Source organism: Cnephaeus nilssonii, assembly GCF_951640355.1.
Source record: "Cnephaeus nilssonii genome assembly, chromosome: 10".
Classification (NCBI taxonomy): Eukaryota; Metazoa; Chordata; class Mammalia; order Chiroptera; family Vespertilionidae; genus Cnephaeus; species Cnephaeus nilssonii.
In genome coordinates, this window is record NC_137081.1 from 28363756 (window position 1) to 28378789 (window position 15034).

A 15034-nucleotide genomic window follows, 5' to 3' on the forward strand; every position below is an offset into this window, starting at 1 on the left:
TGAGCCGAGACCGGTTTGGCTCAGTGGATAGAGCGTCGGCCTGCGGACTCAAAGGTCCCGGGTTCGATTCCAGTCAAGGGCATGTACCTTGGTTGCGGGCACATCCCCAGTGGGGGGTGTGCAGGAGGCAGCTGATCGATGTTTCTCTCTCATCGATGTTTCTAGCTCTCTATCCCTCTCTCTTCCTCTCTGTAAAAAATCAATAAAATATATTTTTTTAAAAAAAGATACTGCAGTGAACAAAGCAGATAAAATCTTCACCTTCATGGAGTTCGTGATGTTTTGGAGGAGACAAAAACAACAACATTTACAAGCAAAACATGTATGAGATTAAGCAAAATAACATTTGAATGTTACTCTTGTAAAATAAAAATTTTCACATAGGTTGCCTAGTATTTTTCTGCTTACAAATAATGAGAATCAGATGAGGAAACATTAATAGACAAGTAGTTAAATAATTTTACCAAAGTCAAAGAATATGATCTTATACCTAAGTCTTCCAATTACATACCTTTGGATTTATTTATTTTTTCACGACAAAGAACTGTCAACACAGCACTCAAAATAAAGTAAATGTTCCAAAAGAGTTGTGTATTGAATATCATGGGAAGAAAATTTTCAAATGATCTGAAAGGTTGAATATATATGTGAATATTTAAAGGCTCTATACTCACAATCTCAATGAGAGCAGAACTTGATGAGAATAGAACGAGACAGCTGGTAACTAACAATGGGACACCTATCATTCTCTTTTTTTATTTGTTTTTATAGAGATTGCTTTCAGAGGAATTGTGAGTCTATTTGCCTCATTGCAGGTGCTTCTATTACTTTGGCTGATTAAGATGGGGGTAAAGAAGGTATTATTTTTGGGAGAAGGCAGTGGAAGAAAGCTAGGGAGCAGTATAACTGAGGGCAGGATTGACCTACAGAGACCACTGAAATTTGGGTGAGTCAGACTGCTTCCCAATTAGAGAAGCCTTCATTAGAGAGCCTTGGAAATAAACATTTAGGATGAAATAACAATTAATATTTCATTTATTATTTTACTTTATTTTCCTTTTTTATTGAATTTATTGGGGTGAAACTAGCTAACAGAATTATACAGGTTTCAGATGCACAATTCCACAACCCATCATCTGAACTCTGAATTGTATATTCATCAGCCCAAATCAAGTCTCCTTCCATCCTTGCATCACCATTTATTTCCCTATACCCTCCTCCACCTCCCCCACCCCCTGACAATCACCATGTCCATGAGACTATTTAGATGGCCACACAAGATCAGCAGTTGTTTTGTCTTGGTTGAATAACTATGATCCTTAAAAGGAAAGGAAAGTCACCAAGAGAAATGAGGAACCAAGTTTTAAATAGTGTTGCTTCTTATTAGCCATAGTTATTAGCCTGTCGCAAAATATACAAGACTGATGTGGAAATGCCAGGGTACAACAGCCGCCCAGTTTCGTGAAGCTAATTGTGACTGATACTCTTGCAAAAGGTCAGGAATTATACAGCAGTATGGATACCACGCTCACAGATTTGATCCTTCCATGACTGTGCAATAAAACAAGGCAACAGGGAAATCTAGCAATTATCTAGTGAATTTAATAAGTAGGCACTGCTCACTGTTGATCATCCAATCAAACAATTTCCTATTTATTGTCCAAATTGTCCCTAACTGCATTCTTCACCTACTTTCCTCTTGTTCAGGCCTGAGAGGGCTCTGTGAACATAAAATATTCAAGATAATTGTGATTGTACTTTACTTCTTTCTTTTTCAGCATAGTTTGTGTTATTTTAGCCTTTATAATAGGACCAGGAGGCCAACCACTTCCAGCTCCATTCCGGGGGCGAGTAAAATAGCCAGGAGTGGGAAGAATCAAAAGCAAGTTTAAGGCATGTCACAGGGAGTATGAAAGGTCAGAGTTCAAAGACTGAATTTTATTGCCAATTTTACAGAGTGAACATGGGGTCCACCAGAAAAACAAGAAAAATATCAAAAGAATCAAAATTGAGGTGACTGTAATTGGGAATGAGAAAAGTGTATGGCATGAGGTATAGGGCAGTATGAACTCTTCCTTGTATGTGCAGTTGAGAACATGGTAACTAACATACATCTCTGGGTTGCCTTCCCTACTGCATGACATATGGCCAACCTATTGGATGTTTGGTTCAGGATGCCCTTAGCTTGAAGCTCAAGAAATATTTTTAAAGTGTCCTCTTAATGACAGTTGCCACTTTTGAATAATCCTCTTCTGGTGATTCTGTGATCTTACCTTTCTATTCTTCTTCCTACCTCTGTCTCCCAGCATTGTGATATTGAAATTATAATTAATAAGCAACCATAACAGCTCCTGTTTATGAAATGTTTAAAATATGCCAGGCACTTGGCTATTTCCTTTATATGCATTATCTCAAGTAGCGCTTCTAGCCATCTCTCGCTTGAAAAAACAATGACATCCCACTGTTTTTAGGATGAAGACCCAGTGGCCTCCAAGGCTTAACATAATCTGGCCCCAATCTAACTTTCAGGTTTCATATGTTATTCTATTCTTTTTCATTTCCTGCACTCCAGGCACCCACCTGGTATAGTCTAAATACTCCACTGCTTCTCACTTGCCCCAGCACCTTTCCAACTCTATTCTGACTGCCAGAGCAGTCTTTATGAGGACTTTCTGACTGCTCCCATTTAAGTCTTGTTTGTTGTTATATGTCCTCAAAGACCACCTTCTCTTTTCCTTTAGAGCACACCTGCCAATTTGCTATATATACACTGATGGTATTTGACTACAGTAATGTCTTTTTGTCTCATTGGTATTGAAGTTCCATGACAATTGAAGTGGCTTTATTTGTGTTTATTATTGCATACCCAGCTGATATTATCTGGCATACAATAAGGGGTCAATATCTATACTAAATAAATAAATGAAGAAATAAATTTTATTTTTCAGAGGCTTATATTTATTTATCTTATATTTGACCCCAGGTCTTCATAAAGGAGCTACTTTCCATGGCAGCATTTTTGTCACCCACCTCAGAAGCATGTGGGACCCATTACAGGGATCAGTGAATCAATGACTATAGGGATTAGACTGGATCTATCTCACCAAGGCTCTGGTCACGACAGACACTGTCAGACAACCCATGAGACAGTTTTAATCCAATTGAGCTACTTGCTTCCTTTTAGACTAGGAGCAAAATTGTGGTCCTATAAAAAGGGAAGAGAAGGGGATTGCCATTTATGGAGGGTCTCCTATCTTCCAGGAACACCATTTGGTGTTTTTCACACATTCAACTCAAATTAATACCTGTGCATTACAAATAGACTAATAATTGTGAGATATTTTGGAAACAGAAAGACTTCTGTAATCTTAACTATAGTGGAGAATTTCCCAGGAGCTTTTTGAGTTTGTGAAACATTCAATTGCACCTGTATTGCTCCATTAGATAATTTGCTCATCTACAGTTAATGTCTGTGAAAATTAAAAAGATTTTCAGCAGTGTCACTCCCTGGAGAAAATCTGGTAATTGTAAATTGAAAATTGTCCTCCCAAAGTTCTGGTGTCTTTCTTATTCATTAGCCAGTCACTGCAGTTTCAAGAATATATAGGAAAGCAAATGGACTGATCAGTAACAATTAGCCTCCAGTGAAGATCCTTCCCCATCTAAACTGAGTGTTTGTCTTTGCCCACTGCTCAACACCTTGGGTGGTTGCTGATTTGACTTTTATTTAAGTAAAATGCTAATCAATTAAAATGATGATTCTAATGCTAGAGAACTCCTTATTACATGTCAAACCAACACCAAGTGAGACTCTGGCAGAGCGAGATCAGTTCACATCGGAAAAAGAGAAAATCGATGAGGATGATGACAGACAGATTCTTCACAGGAGTATTTGAAAATCAAAGAATTAAAGGGAGCACTGGCAAAATTGATGAGGTTATTGACTATATTTACAGAACTGACAATGTTTATGATCTTGTGGGGAAAAAGTGTTAGGTTAATATACAATTATGAAGGAATAATTATGATCTTCCAATCCAATCAAAACAATTCATTATTTGTTTATTGTATAATTCATATTTACTTTGTAGTTTTAAGATATTGATAAAACAAATTTTATATATTTTATTATTTTGACATTTAATCTTCTTTGTAGTAAATTTATGTGCCCCTTTTCAGGTTCTAATTATCCTCACAGATAAAGATGGCATTCAAGTCACTAGATTTCATATTTTCTTTTCAAGTAAGTAAGTAAGCCTTCCTCCATATATATTTTCCCCAAACATCCATACCAGCCTCATCTAAACTTCAAAGTTAAACCTTGATCTAGATCTTCACCTTTTATGCCTTCTTCTTTATATATGCCCTTCTCCACCCTATGGAACCCTATGGAACAGATCTCAGACCCAGTAAAAATACTGAGGACAATGTCATTATTAATATTTTGTCCATATCCTTTCTCCTTCATCAGGAATGTCTATGATCTACAATGATTGAGTATGATTAAGGTGGAGATGACAGCTTCTCTGGATAACATGTTCTCTGAATATTGAATTTTTTCTTTAGACACTTCTTTTAAAGTGACTCATGTGATTAAACTGTGGCTAATTTTCTAAATGACATGATTTAAACACAGTCACATTTTTTCCACCACTGCAAGAAAAGAAGACTAACAGTTTACCAGAATGCCAGCACAGATCCCTGACCTGTTGCAAATTACGCACGTGAAGTGTATGCACCTTTTCAATTGCTATTTTAAAGCACTGTTGATTCATTCAGAAAAAAAAGTAAAAATTAAAAAATCTTCAGGTTATATTAAATGCATGAGTCAGCAATGAGCACATTATGCAGGGCCAAGATTTAATATAGAAAAAAAAAATGACTTCACTTGGTTCTTTACTTATTTATATTTTTTTGGTACCTTATTTTTTATCTGAATTTTGGTTTGAGTTACCCAGATAAATTATTTACTTTAAACTGGCTACTCCAACTGTGAGTGAATGGATAAGGCTATTCATAGGCACAATCTGTCAAAAGTTAATTATTACATTCTTATTATGTTCTTATTATTTTCAAAATTATAGATTTTTAGGACAAAAAAACAATTAAGTGTGTTGTTAAACAATACTGAAGAATAAAAAGAGAAACATTACAAATTCTCCTTGTTTCTCTGGAAGCAAAATTAAATATTTTAAGATTTCTCTGATTTTATTAAATGCATTAATACCTAAGCAAAGTATGCTAAAATATAAAATGTACAAACTAAAAAGGACACTTTTATGCATTAATACCCTTTACACAAATTGATATAATTACATATGCATATATTTAAAATTTATGTGTAACATCTTGTTAAATAATTGAGAAATACATCTCAAAATGTTAACATTCTATTTTATTATACATTTATTCTAAAGCTGTTGGTTTTATTTTAACCATAATATTATAATAATCATTTCAGAGTAACTACTTATAGCTTTTCAGATATAATCAGTCTCATTAAAGAAAGCCTAATTAAATATGAATAGACCATTATTTTATATGAGTTCCATTTGCCAGAGATCAATTTAATTCCTCTAATGTGCAGAAGCATTTTCTTTTTGCTTTGCTTATAAAGAAAGTAATTGATTTATTGCATGACGGATTTAATGATGCATATTTCATCTTGTCCCACTAGAAACTTGTGACAGCTAACAGAAGAGATATATAAAATAAAATGGTAAAAAACAAGTTAAAATTCAGTGTTAAGGAAAATAGAAATTATAACAAGAGGTCACTATCATGGTTAAAAACAGCACAGGTTTTCAGGTAATAAGCTCCCACATGGTTATGATCGAACTTTAAATTTGTCCCAGGGGTTTCTAGAAGCTGAAGTGAAATAGAGACATGAAATAGTATATTTCTTAAGGAACATAAGGAAGGTGACATAAAGAAGACATAGGTGACAGACAAATTTCAGAAAATTTCGAGAGCTTCTAACTATGTTTTAGAAATTATTATTATTATTTTAAGCAAATCCAATGCAGTGCTAAGTAAAGGGATCAGAAACTTAGGGTTTTATTCTTGGCTCTATCTCTAAATATTTATAAGATTTGAGCAATTCATTTAACTTTTCTTGATTTCAGTTTCTTTATCTGTAAAGAAGGGGATTGGGCGATGTGACCTTTACTCAAGTCCTTTGTGGTTTTAACCATGTTCAGTGGGTTCCCATTTCTCTAGCACAGAGAGAAAAACACTTGATATTTCAAAAGGCATATTTTATAGGTACATTTCTCATTAGGGAAAAATTGTTTTAAGAAGTTAGGGACCATCTGTTAATTATGTCAAATGCTGCTGTGAATCGAATAAGATTGATTTAGTGAGGTCTTAGGCTCTCTCTCAAGGGGTCACTCAAGAAATGAAAAGATAAACTGCAGTTAGTGTGTGCTGCATATCTACTTCTTAGCCTGTCTCCTTCCATCTAAAATCGCTTTGCCCCCAAGGTGACATGCAAGGAAGTCAGGAATTCTGTCTTAGTCCATTCCAGTATCTGGAAGGTGTGGAGAGAATGTCTGCTCAGTATTTGTTGTCTGATGATGGATTCTCCAATCTTCCTCTTCTTGTGTTGACATGCCGCCAAAAATCATTGTTTTGCCAATCACTGTGCAGTATTAGAAACATCGAATGGGGGTTTAAGGCCTAATGTCATTGCCTATCTTGAAAATGGTGTGTGAAGTCAAAATGACCTTTGCAAATCTCATAAGATGCTTGTTATGAATTATGGCATGTTGGCGTTTGTAAAAAAGGCCTTCAAAAGTTATTTGTGTGTGCTATATAGCAACGTATAATATGCAATAGACTATACAAAGCTAAATATAAGCTTACTACATTTTTAAATAAAGAGAGACAGAGAAATAAAAGACAGAAAATAAAATAAACATATAGTATTGAATTTGCAAGAGTTAAATGTATATATGGTTCACTGTTATATCCTTAAACTGCAGCAGCTGTATGAGCTGTGAAATAGAAAATGTGTGAACTGATGTCAGATGAGTGTGATTCCTAGTTCACACTCCATGTGCCTAGGAGGGCTCAGTAGGCTGCAGTATTTATTGTTATTACCCGGGGCTGGCCCATAAGGCCTGCTTCCTGACTGCTTCAACAACTGACCAGGGTGAGTGCCATTCCTCCCAATCTCCAACCCACCCTCACATCACTACATCCAGGAGTATACTGTTAGCGATGGGGAGCTTTGGAAGTCCAGCACTAAGAGAATTCTGTGCGGTCCCTTTGAAACCTTCACAAGAGACCACCTACCCTTTTACCCCCAAGGCGGCAGGGTTAGGCATGGTGAGCTAGGTTATGCTGCAATATCAGATTACTCTGAAATCTCAGAGGATTAAAACACAAGTCTATTTCTTGCTCCTACCACATGCCCATCATGGATTGGCTGAGGGCTCTGCTTCAAGTTCTGTTCATGCTGAAACTCAGGTTGATAAAGCAGCCTCTATGTGAAAATGTTATGAAAATGTTCTTCGCTATGGCAGAAGGTGGGAGAAAGGAAGCAAATCACATATAGCCTCTTTTCAATTTCCATTTGGAACAGACACACGTCACTCTGTACACTTTGCATTGGCCCAAGCAAGTCATATGGCCATTCCTTCTACCACAGAGACTAGCAAGTGTAATACCAACCTATGCTTAGGAGCACAATTAGAGATATTTGCTGAGCCACCATTACAACAAACATACGTCCCAAAAAGTGAATTCTGTAGGTCTACACTAATCTGGCCTTAGGTTCTTGAATAAGCTTCAGGAATTGGTGGTTGTTTCAGCTCAGCTGCTCTGAATGAGTCACATATTGCAGTGGAGGAACAAATAGCCTTGTCATTCTTTTACTTTATTTAAGAAAGAAGGATGCAGAGGGGAGGGGGTTGGGAGGCTGGGTGGAAGAGGTGAAGAGAATAAGAAGTACAAATTGGTAGTTACAAAATAGTCACAGCATAAGAAGTATAGTCAGCAATATTGTAATAACTATGGAGGGTGCCAGGTGGGTACTGGAAATATCAGGGGGACCACTAAAGTATATAATTGTCTAACCACTATGCTATACATATGAAACAAATATAAATAATATTAAGTATGAACTTTAATTAAAAGATTAAATAGAGAGATCAACCAAAGGACTTGTATGCATGCATATAAGCCTAACCAGTGATCATGGACAACAGGGGGGTGGGGGCATACGTGGGGAGGGGTTTGGGATGGGAATGGGGAGATAAGGACAATTATGTAATACCATAATCAATAAAGAAATTAAAAAATAAAAATAAAAAAAAAGATTAAATAAAATTACATCTTTAAAAAAAACGGAGGGAGGGAGGAAGGAAGGAGAGAGAGAGAGAGAGAGAGAGAGAGAGAGAGAGAGAGAGAGAGAATTCCTAATAGAACCCTAGTAGAATCTCAACTGCCATTTGAGCCAGCATGATACATTTTTTAAATTAACGCCTGTGCTCTGATAGCAGAATAATGGGTCTTCGAAGATGTTGATGTTTAAATCCCCAGAATCTGTGATTATGTTGTTGTGTGGCAAAGTGGAATCAAGATTTAAGATGGAATTAAAATTATTGCTCAGCTGACCTTGACATAGGGAGATTATTCTGGATTATCTGGAGATTGATGCAATCTCCGGAGTTCCTAGAGGAAGAATAGGTCAGAGGTTAAGAGTGATAGGAAGATGGAGGAAGAGCGTCAGGTGTTGAGGCAGGGAATGCGGGAAGCCTCTGGAAGTTGGAAAAGGCAAGAAACAGATTCCCTTCCACCCCAAAGCCTCTAGAAAAGAAGGCAGCCCTACCAACACTTTGGCTATTCCAGTAAGACCCATGTCAGACTTCTGATATACAAAACTGCAAGATAAAATAAATGTGCATTGTTCTAAGCCACTAATTGTGTGGCAACTCATGGTTGAAGCAAATAGAAAGCTAATACAATACCTTCATATGTTTTTGAACTAACTTGTACTTCTGAAACCCTAGCTACTCTAAGATGTCCTGTTAACTATGTCAATAATTAGGCCATGTAATATGTACTTAAATGAAAGGAATAAAAGTAAGCACAGTGGTCTGAGTATTATTTAATTTTTTAGAAAGAAATTCTCTCAAACCATATGTCACTTCTTTGATCTCACAAAGAACTGTGCAGGTAAAGGTTTCAGTGTCTGGATTCTTAGAATTCTTGGGAATACACACAAACCTTATAACTCACATGCCCTCATGCTCTAGGTTTTCATTGTTTTCCTGTGGTTGTGTCAAAATCTCTTATAGCATCACCTGTTTTTGCAGCTGCTTTTTTTCTTTTGATTCAGAGACTATAGTTTGAGAAAAATGGAGTGAAAAACAATGGCATGTTGAAATTACATGCTAAGCTCACTAGGGCTAGAACCATTTCTTATGCAAGTCTTGATTAATAACAATTTGATTTTTCCTGATCATTGACATTTTTTCAAAAAGCTTGTATATTCTGTCATCAATTCTTTAAATTTCAAAGTTTTGTGGACAAGTGGTATACTAATATAATATTTCTACACAGTACTTTAAAATTCTAGTTCACTTTTGCCTATCAATACCTATCACTTCCAATTAAATATTATAGAAAGGAAATTATTTCTTGTATTCAAGGAAATAAAAGATCAAATTAACTCATCGAGTAGTTAAGTGAATTTTCTATATGAATAAGAATGCTAATAAACTAGCTGAATTACTACACTGATTTGTGGAAATATGATGTGTATTGGTGAATAAACAGCAATGCTCAGAAGCTCTAATTGGTTTCAGCTGATGTTAAATCTTTATTACCATTTTTTATAGGCTACTAAAAAATACAGAGTGATATTATTTGTCTGGCTCTTTAACAGGTCATTTCATAGGACCACGATAGAAATAATCTTGAGGAATCATTGGCATAATGCATCTCTAATATTTTAAAAGCTGCCCAAGCTTTCGAATAGGAATCTAATCCTGATTCAGGCACAGTAATATTGATCTGCAAAACGGGATTTAAAACAAGCAACCTCTTATCAAAAGTGTCTCTATGGGAATGTTAGAACCACAGGGCTCACCCTTTCAATTCTAATGACCTTAGGCGACAGAGTACATGGTATAGAAAGTGATCCCTCAGTTTGCTTGACTTTCAAAATGCCTCACACTCGTACCTAAACACCAGTGGCAATATACTTTTTAAGTCTAAAAGAATCTTCCTGCGGTTTGTACTGTCCTTTTTATGCATTAGGGCAGAATAAGAAGACTCAGTGATATCGTAACCTTGTTTGGCCCCAAGGTTAGAGATTTTTCACTGGAGAGCTGCCTCAGGCCCTGCACAGAACACACAGCGCGCCTTTTCAGAGCCCTTTGCTACCTGGACAGCAAGGGATGCTTAAAGCGTAAATGCCCGTGGAGTTGGTTGGGAAAGCTCTGTTTCATTCCAGAATATAAACACTTCGCGTCTCTAGATGGCAGCCTTTGACGACTTTGAAAAGCAGTCTCTGTCCCCCTCTGCCACCCTCACGCCCCTCACACCCCCATCGCGGCTCCTAGGCAATATAGTACCTGCTACATGTGTGCCTAGGCTGTGCTTGCTGGGTTTTGCTGCTCTCCAAGAATGCGAACTTAAAATGTTCATTCCAGTGCCTGATATTGTCGGCTGGCTGCTGCCTGGATGTTTGCTTGGGGAAAGGGGGAGTAAAGGATGAGGAGGCTATCCACACGAAGCCCTCGCCCCGGAAAGGCGGGGCTGCGGGGCGCTGAGCCACCGTCACCCTGCCCTGGACGCTCAGCAACCAGCACCAACAGCGCGCAAGCCACCTGCCCAGCCGGCGGAACACCACCAGGGCTACAGCCTCAATCTACCCCTGAGGTTTATGCGGATGAAAATAGAAAAATCTCAGTTTCTCGAATTCGCAAAGGACTGAATCGGAAGGAGCGCAGAACAGGGCAAAGGGGGAGAAAAAGCCGGGGCAGGCGCAAACGAGGGAAACACGTCGCTCCGATGCTCCCTCCCGGCAGCGTCTAAGGGGCGTCCTTGACTCGCCGGCGTGGCGACCCCAGGGCTGGGTGGAGTCAGGGAAAGCGCTCCGCAGACGTTCCGGAGGAATCGCAGTCTGGCGGGGGTGTGGGGGCAGCAGAGGCGGGTGGGGCTGGGGCGGATGGAGGTCTTTACTGTCCCTAGTCTTGGTCAGGGGTTAGGGGCAATCTCTCCACCCCACCCCACCTCACTCCACCCCACTCCTTACATCCTCACTCCATCCTTACCCGCTGACACTCACCCAGATCAAGGTGGACGGCATGGGGGGTAGTTTGCCCTAGTCCTGCTTCCTCCTATTTCCATCCGAACCTCGGAAACCCGCCTCCCTACAAGGTGCGAAACCGCTCCAGGCTGCGTCCGCCCCCCAGTCCGGCTCCAGCTTCCAGGGGCACAATAGACCCCAGGTCCCGGCCCTCCAGGCGGCTGAACCCCAGCCGCGCCACTCCCGCTCCAAGGCCGCACCCAGCCTGGCGCCCCGGGCAGTTGACAGGGACCACCTTCTCCCAAGCGCTCCTCGCCCAGCCCCGGGCCGAATTAATTGGGGGTGCAGAGTCCTCGGTCTAGTTCGCGGGAGCCCCGCGCAGACCCAGGCGCCCCCAGGGCAAGTTTGAGCGACCCACGGGCGAAAACGGAGTTTGCGGGGCGCTGGGTTGGGCAAAGGGGGGAAAAGGGTCTTACCTTGGGACCGAGAGCAGAGAGCTGCCATCCATGGTCGATGGGCGCGCTGAGAAGAAAGGACCTGGTTCCCGGAGCTGGGGACCGAAGCGCGCGGGGACAGAGGCGCGCAGCCTGGGACCGCCCGCCGCTGGGCTGTGGGAGGCAAGATCTTCCCGGGCAGGAGTGCTGGCGCTGCGACCCCTGAAAGGTTCCTCCCCGTCGCCCCTTCTAATCTGGCAAGAAGGCTTGGCCAAAGCCACAGCTCCCGCCTTCCTCCAGGGCTGCCCCAGTCGCAGTTGTCACTCGCTCCTTCTGAGCTTTCCCTGCCGCTCCCGGTGCCCAGCAGAAGTGACTCCAACAGAATTTCTTTCTCCCCGCCCTGCCGTCCTGTCCCCTCCCCTCTCCTTTTCTCTGGGGCTCAGCAGTCTGAGCCCTAAAGTTGCTCATCCACTTTCCCAGATTTGCGCTCTGCTCCTGCCCACATTCCTGCTGGTCTCACACCATTCCTTTGGCCACATCTACGGGTTGGATTTTTGTTTGTCTTCTACCATGTAACAGTGCTCTTTGATCCCCAATTATTTTCTCTTTACTTAGCCTTTACAGGTTGTGATTCCCACAATTCTTCACTTAACTCCTTTTGCTTAATTGTGACTCAGGCATCCTTGGCTTGTTAGAAGCCTGTGTGCACATAGAGACTTCGGAACCAATGACCGGGGTCATCCTTCAGAGACAGCACCCAGGCCCTGCCAGCAAGGGCTGTCACAGAAATCCCACAGTGCCTGCTTTAGTGTCTCCCTGAGCAAAAATGACAGTTGTTTTAGGAAGGAAAACATCGGTAGTAGCGATGACTGCTAAGATGATTGTGCTATTGACTGTGATCCTTAAAAACAAAATTTTCATTACAAAATACATTTTAAAATATGGACCTTGACCAAGTCTCACGCTGAAATGTAAAATATAAAACTGTAACACTTTTACTACAAAACTTAGGAGCCAATCTTTGGGATCTAGGGCTAGGCAAAAGTTCTTGCACTTGACAACAAAAACACAATCCATAAAATAAAAATTTGATAAATTGGATTTCATTGAATTTAAAGACGTCTGCTATGAGAAAGACCCTGTTAAGGGAGTTCAAAGACAAGCTACACATTGAAAGCAAAGATTTGTAGTCAGATATCCGACAAAAGACTAGTATCTAGAATATATTTTTAAACCCTTTCAAAACTCAACTGTAAACAAATAATCTAACTGAAACTTAGACAAATTTAACTAAACTGAAATTGCCCTCAAAAGGATTTGCAGATGACAAATAAGTACATGAAAAGATGTTCAACCTACTAGAAAAATGCAAATTAAAAACAATGCTGTTTCACTGTACATCTATCAGAATTACTAAAATAAAAAACAGTGACAAGAACAATTGCTAGTGAGGATGCAGAGAAAATTCGTTTCTGTCACTCATCTATTGTTGGTGGGAATGTAAAATGTAAAAATCACTCTGGGACAATGAGAAGCTTCTCCCCCCTCCCCCATTCTTGGAATATGTATTCCGTTTGCCTTCTCCACACTACACGCTGCCCCAAGGACACAGCCTTGAGATAAAAGCTATTGCTGAGACCATCTGGATTGAATCTGTGACTGAATCTCATTCATGCCGCTCTGTAAATGTTTAACGGTGCTGATGGTCACTCAATACAAGCGTTGTATGTAAGTTCCCTTGCTTATTAAGACTACCACCTACCAATCGGGAGTGGTCTGCCTCTTTCTTCAGTCTCTCATTGCCCTCTGTGTATGGGGAGCAGTTTCAGATTTCACCAGGAAGCTCCCATACACCCTGTTCTCCAGCAGCACCTGCATAGCACTTGGGAGGAGCAAAGTACTCACTCCCTTATGGATTATTTTATCCTGCAGGGAGGCTTGGCTCAGTGATGGGGGCCTCCCTGGGCATGTGAGACCCTGGAAATCTAGAGAAGGCACAACGAATTCTCAGGCAGTTGGGAATGAGACAGGCCATCTGTGCCCCATGATAGAAGGCCCTGATGTGTGATTGTTAAGAGATAAGAAAAATGCCTCTGTGCATTCAAAATCCTAAAAATTTTCTGATTACTGCGACTCAGAGTGTTAAGTTATAAAACAAAGTAGAACGTTTTTGTGTTTTGCAATTGCAATGATCACTGCACCTGTCAAAACAACTAAGCAGTGAGCTTTCACAAAAAACGAATGGAGGACATTTGTAACTTTTTGTGCACTGTGTTTAAATAAACAGTTGGGAAATTTATATTTAAAAAAAAAAAAAACCCATGGAGAATATGGCATCATGGAACGCTACAAAACGTTAGTTTGACTGAAAGTTTTCTTTTCAATTTCTTAGCTTTACCAGGGCTCTCAATTCTCATGCCTGTGGTACTGCTCTCCAAATGTAGTCTGCTACCAATTATGAGAGTAGGAAGAGGGAGGCATCATTAAGCAGATGGTCCTGGATGGTGGCCATCAGAATTTGAGCTCCCAAGGGTACAGGAGGGCTCCAGGTGCTGTTCTTTTAATATGGCCTCAAAACACGGTCAGAAATCATTTATTTTGGTTCTGGTTTCTGGAACAAGTCCGAGGAGCTAGAATGGGAGGACTCTGGAGTTTCAGATTCAAGATTCAACGATAAGTTGTACAACTTGAAGAAAAAAAATGCTGCACAGAGCCTACACAGTTCCTACGAGTGCAGGAAATGACCCAGATTCACCTGGGTTGGCATGAACAAGCGACCTGCTTAGCTTTAAGGATAGCTGTAGAAGGGCACTCTTCTTAGCTTTAAGGATAGTTGTAGAAGGGGAGCAAGTGAGGTGCGACTCTTTAGGAGTTTGGAAATCAATAGTCAGTGTACTCAAAGGTAGCAGAAAAAAATGAAAAATGGGAAGAAATCCCCATGAAGCCCAGCTATGGCCACTCTTGGCTCTGCTGCCTCCTCGGTGTCTGCAACAGCATTGGTGATGTTGACCAACTCAACAAGGCACACTTCAATACTGTCAGCTTAATGTGATTCACATTCAACTTTAACAGTAAATATGTACCTGGACACATTAACTTACATGCATGGATAACTGCTCTTGAACATTGTTGTATCATGATTTTTGGGTCAGTGAGTCTCATTCCTGGCTATATATCTATGCTTAAGCTCCACAAATACCACTTAATTAGAATCATTGGAGATAATACCCAGGCATCAGCATTCTATAGAAGTTTCTCAGGTGGTTCTAATGTGCAAAGTCTATACGCATCCCTCCCAAGTCTACAGCAGCTCTTGAAAAGCTTTTTCCAAAAATACCTT

The 15034-nt window shown here is 40.1% G+C and overlaps 1 protein-coding gene across 5 annotated transcripts in view; it reads right to left on the bottom strand.

Moving 5' to 3' along the window:
- Nucleotides 1-12042, bottom strand: part of SPHKAP (SPHK1 interactor, AKAP domain containing) — a 107340-nt gene extending 95298 nt beyond the window's left edge. For all 5 annotated transcript variants that reach the window (XR_013814093.1, XM_079782413.1, XM_079782411.1 and 2 more), the window contains exon 1: nucleotides 11737-12042. Coding sequence is in view for 4 of the 5 variants with exons in the window: in XM_079782413.1 (XP_079638539.1) it covers nucleotides 11737-11768 (32 nt within the window). In the remaining variant the exon portion in view is untranslated. The remainder of the gene's footprint in view (nucleotides 1-11736) is intronic.
- Nucleotides 12043-15034: the final 2992 nt, after the last annotated feature.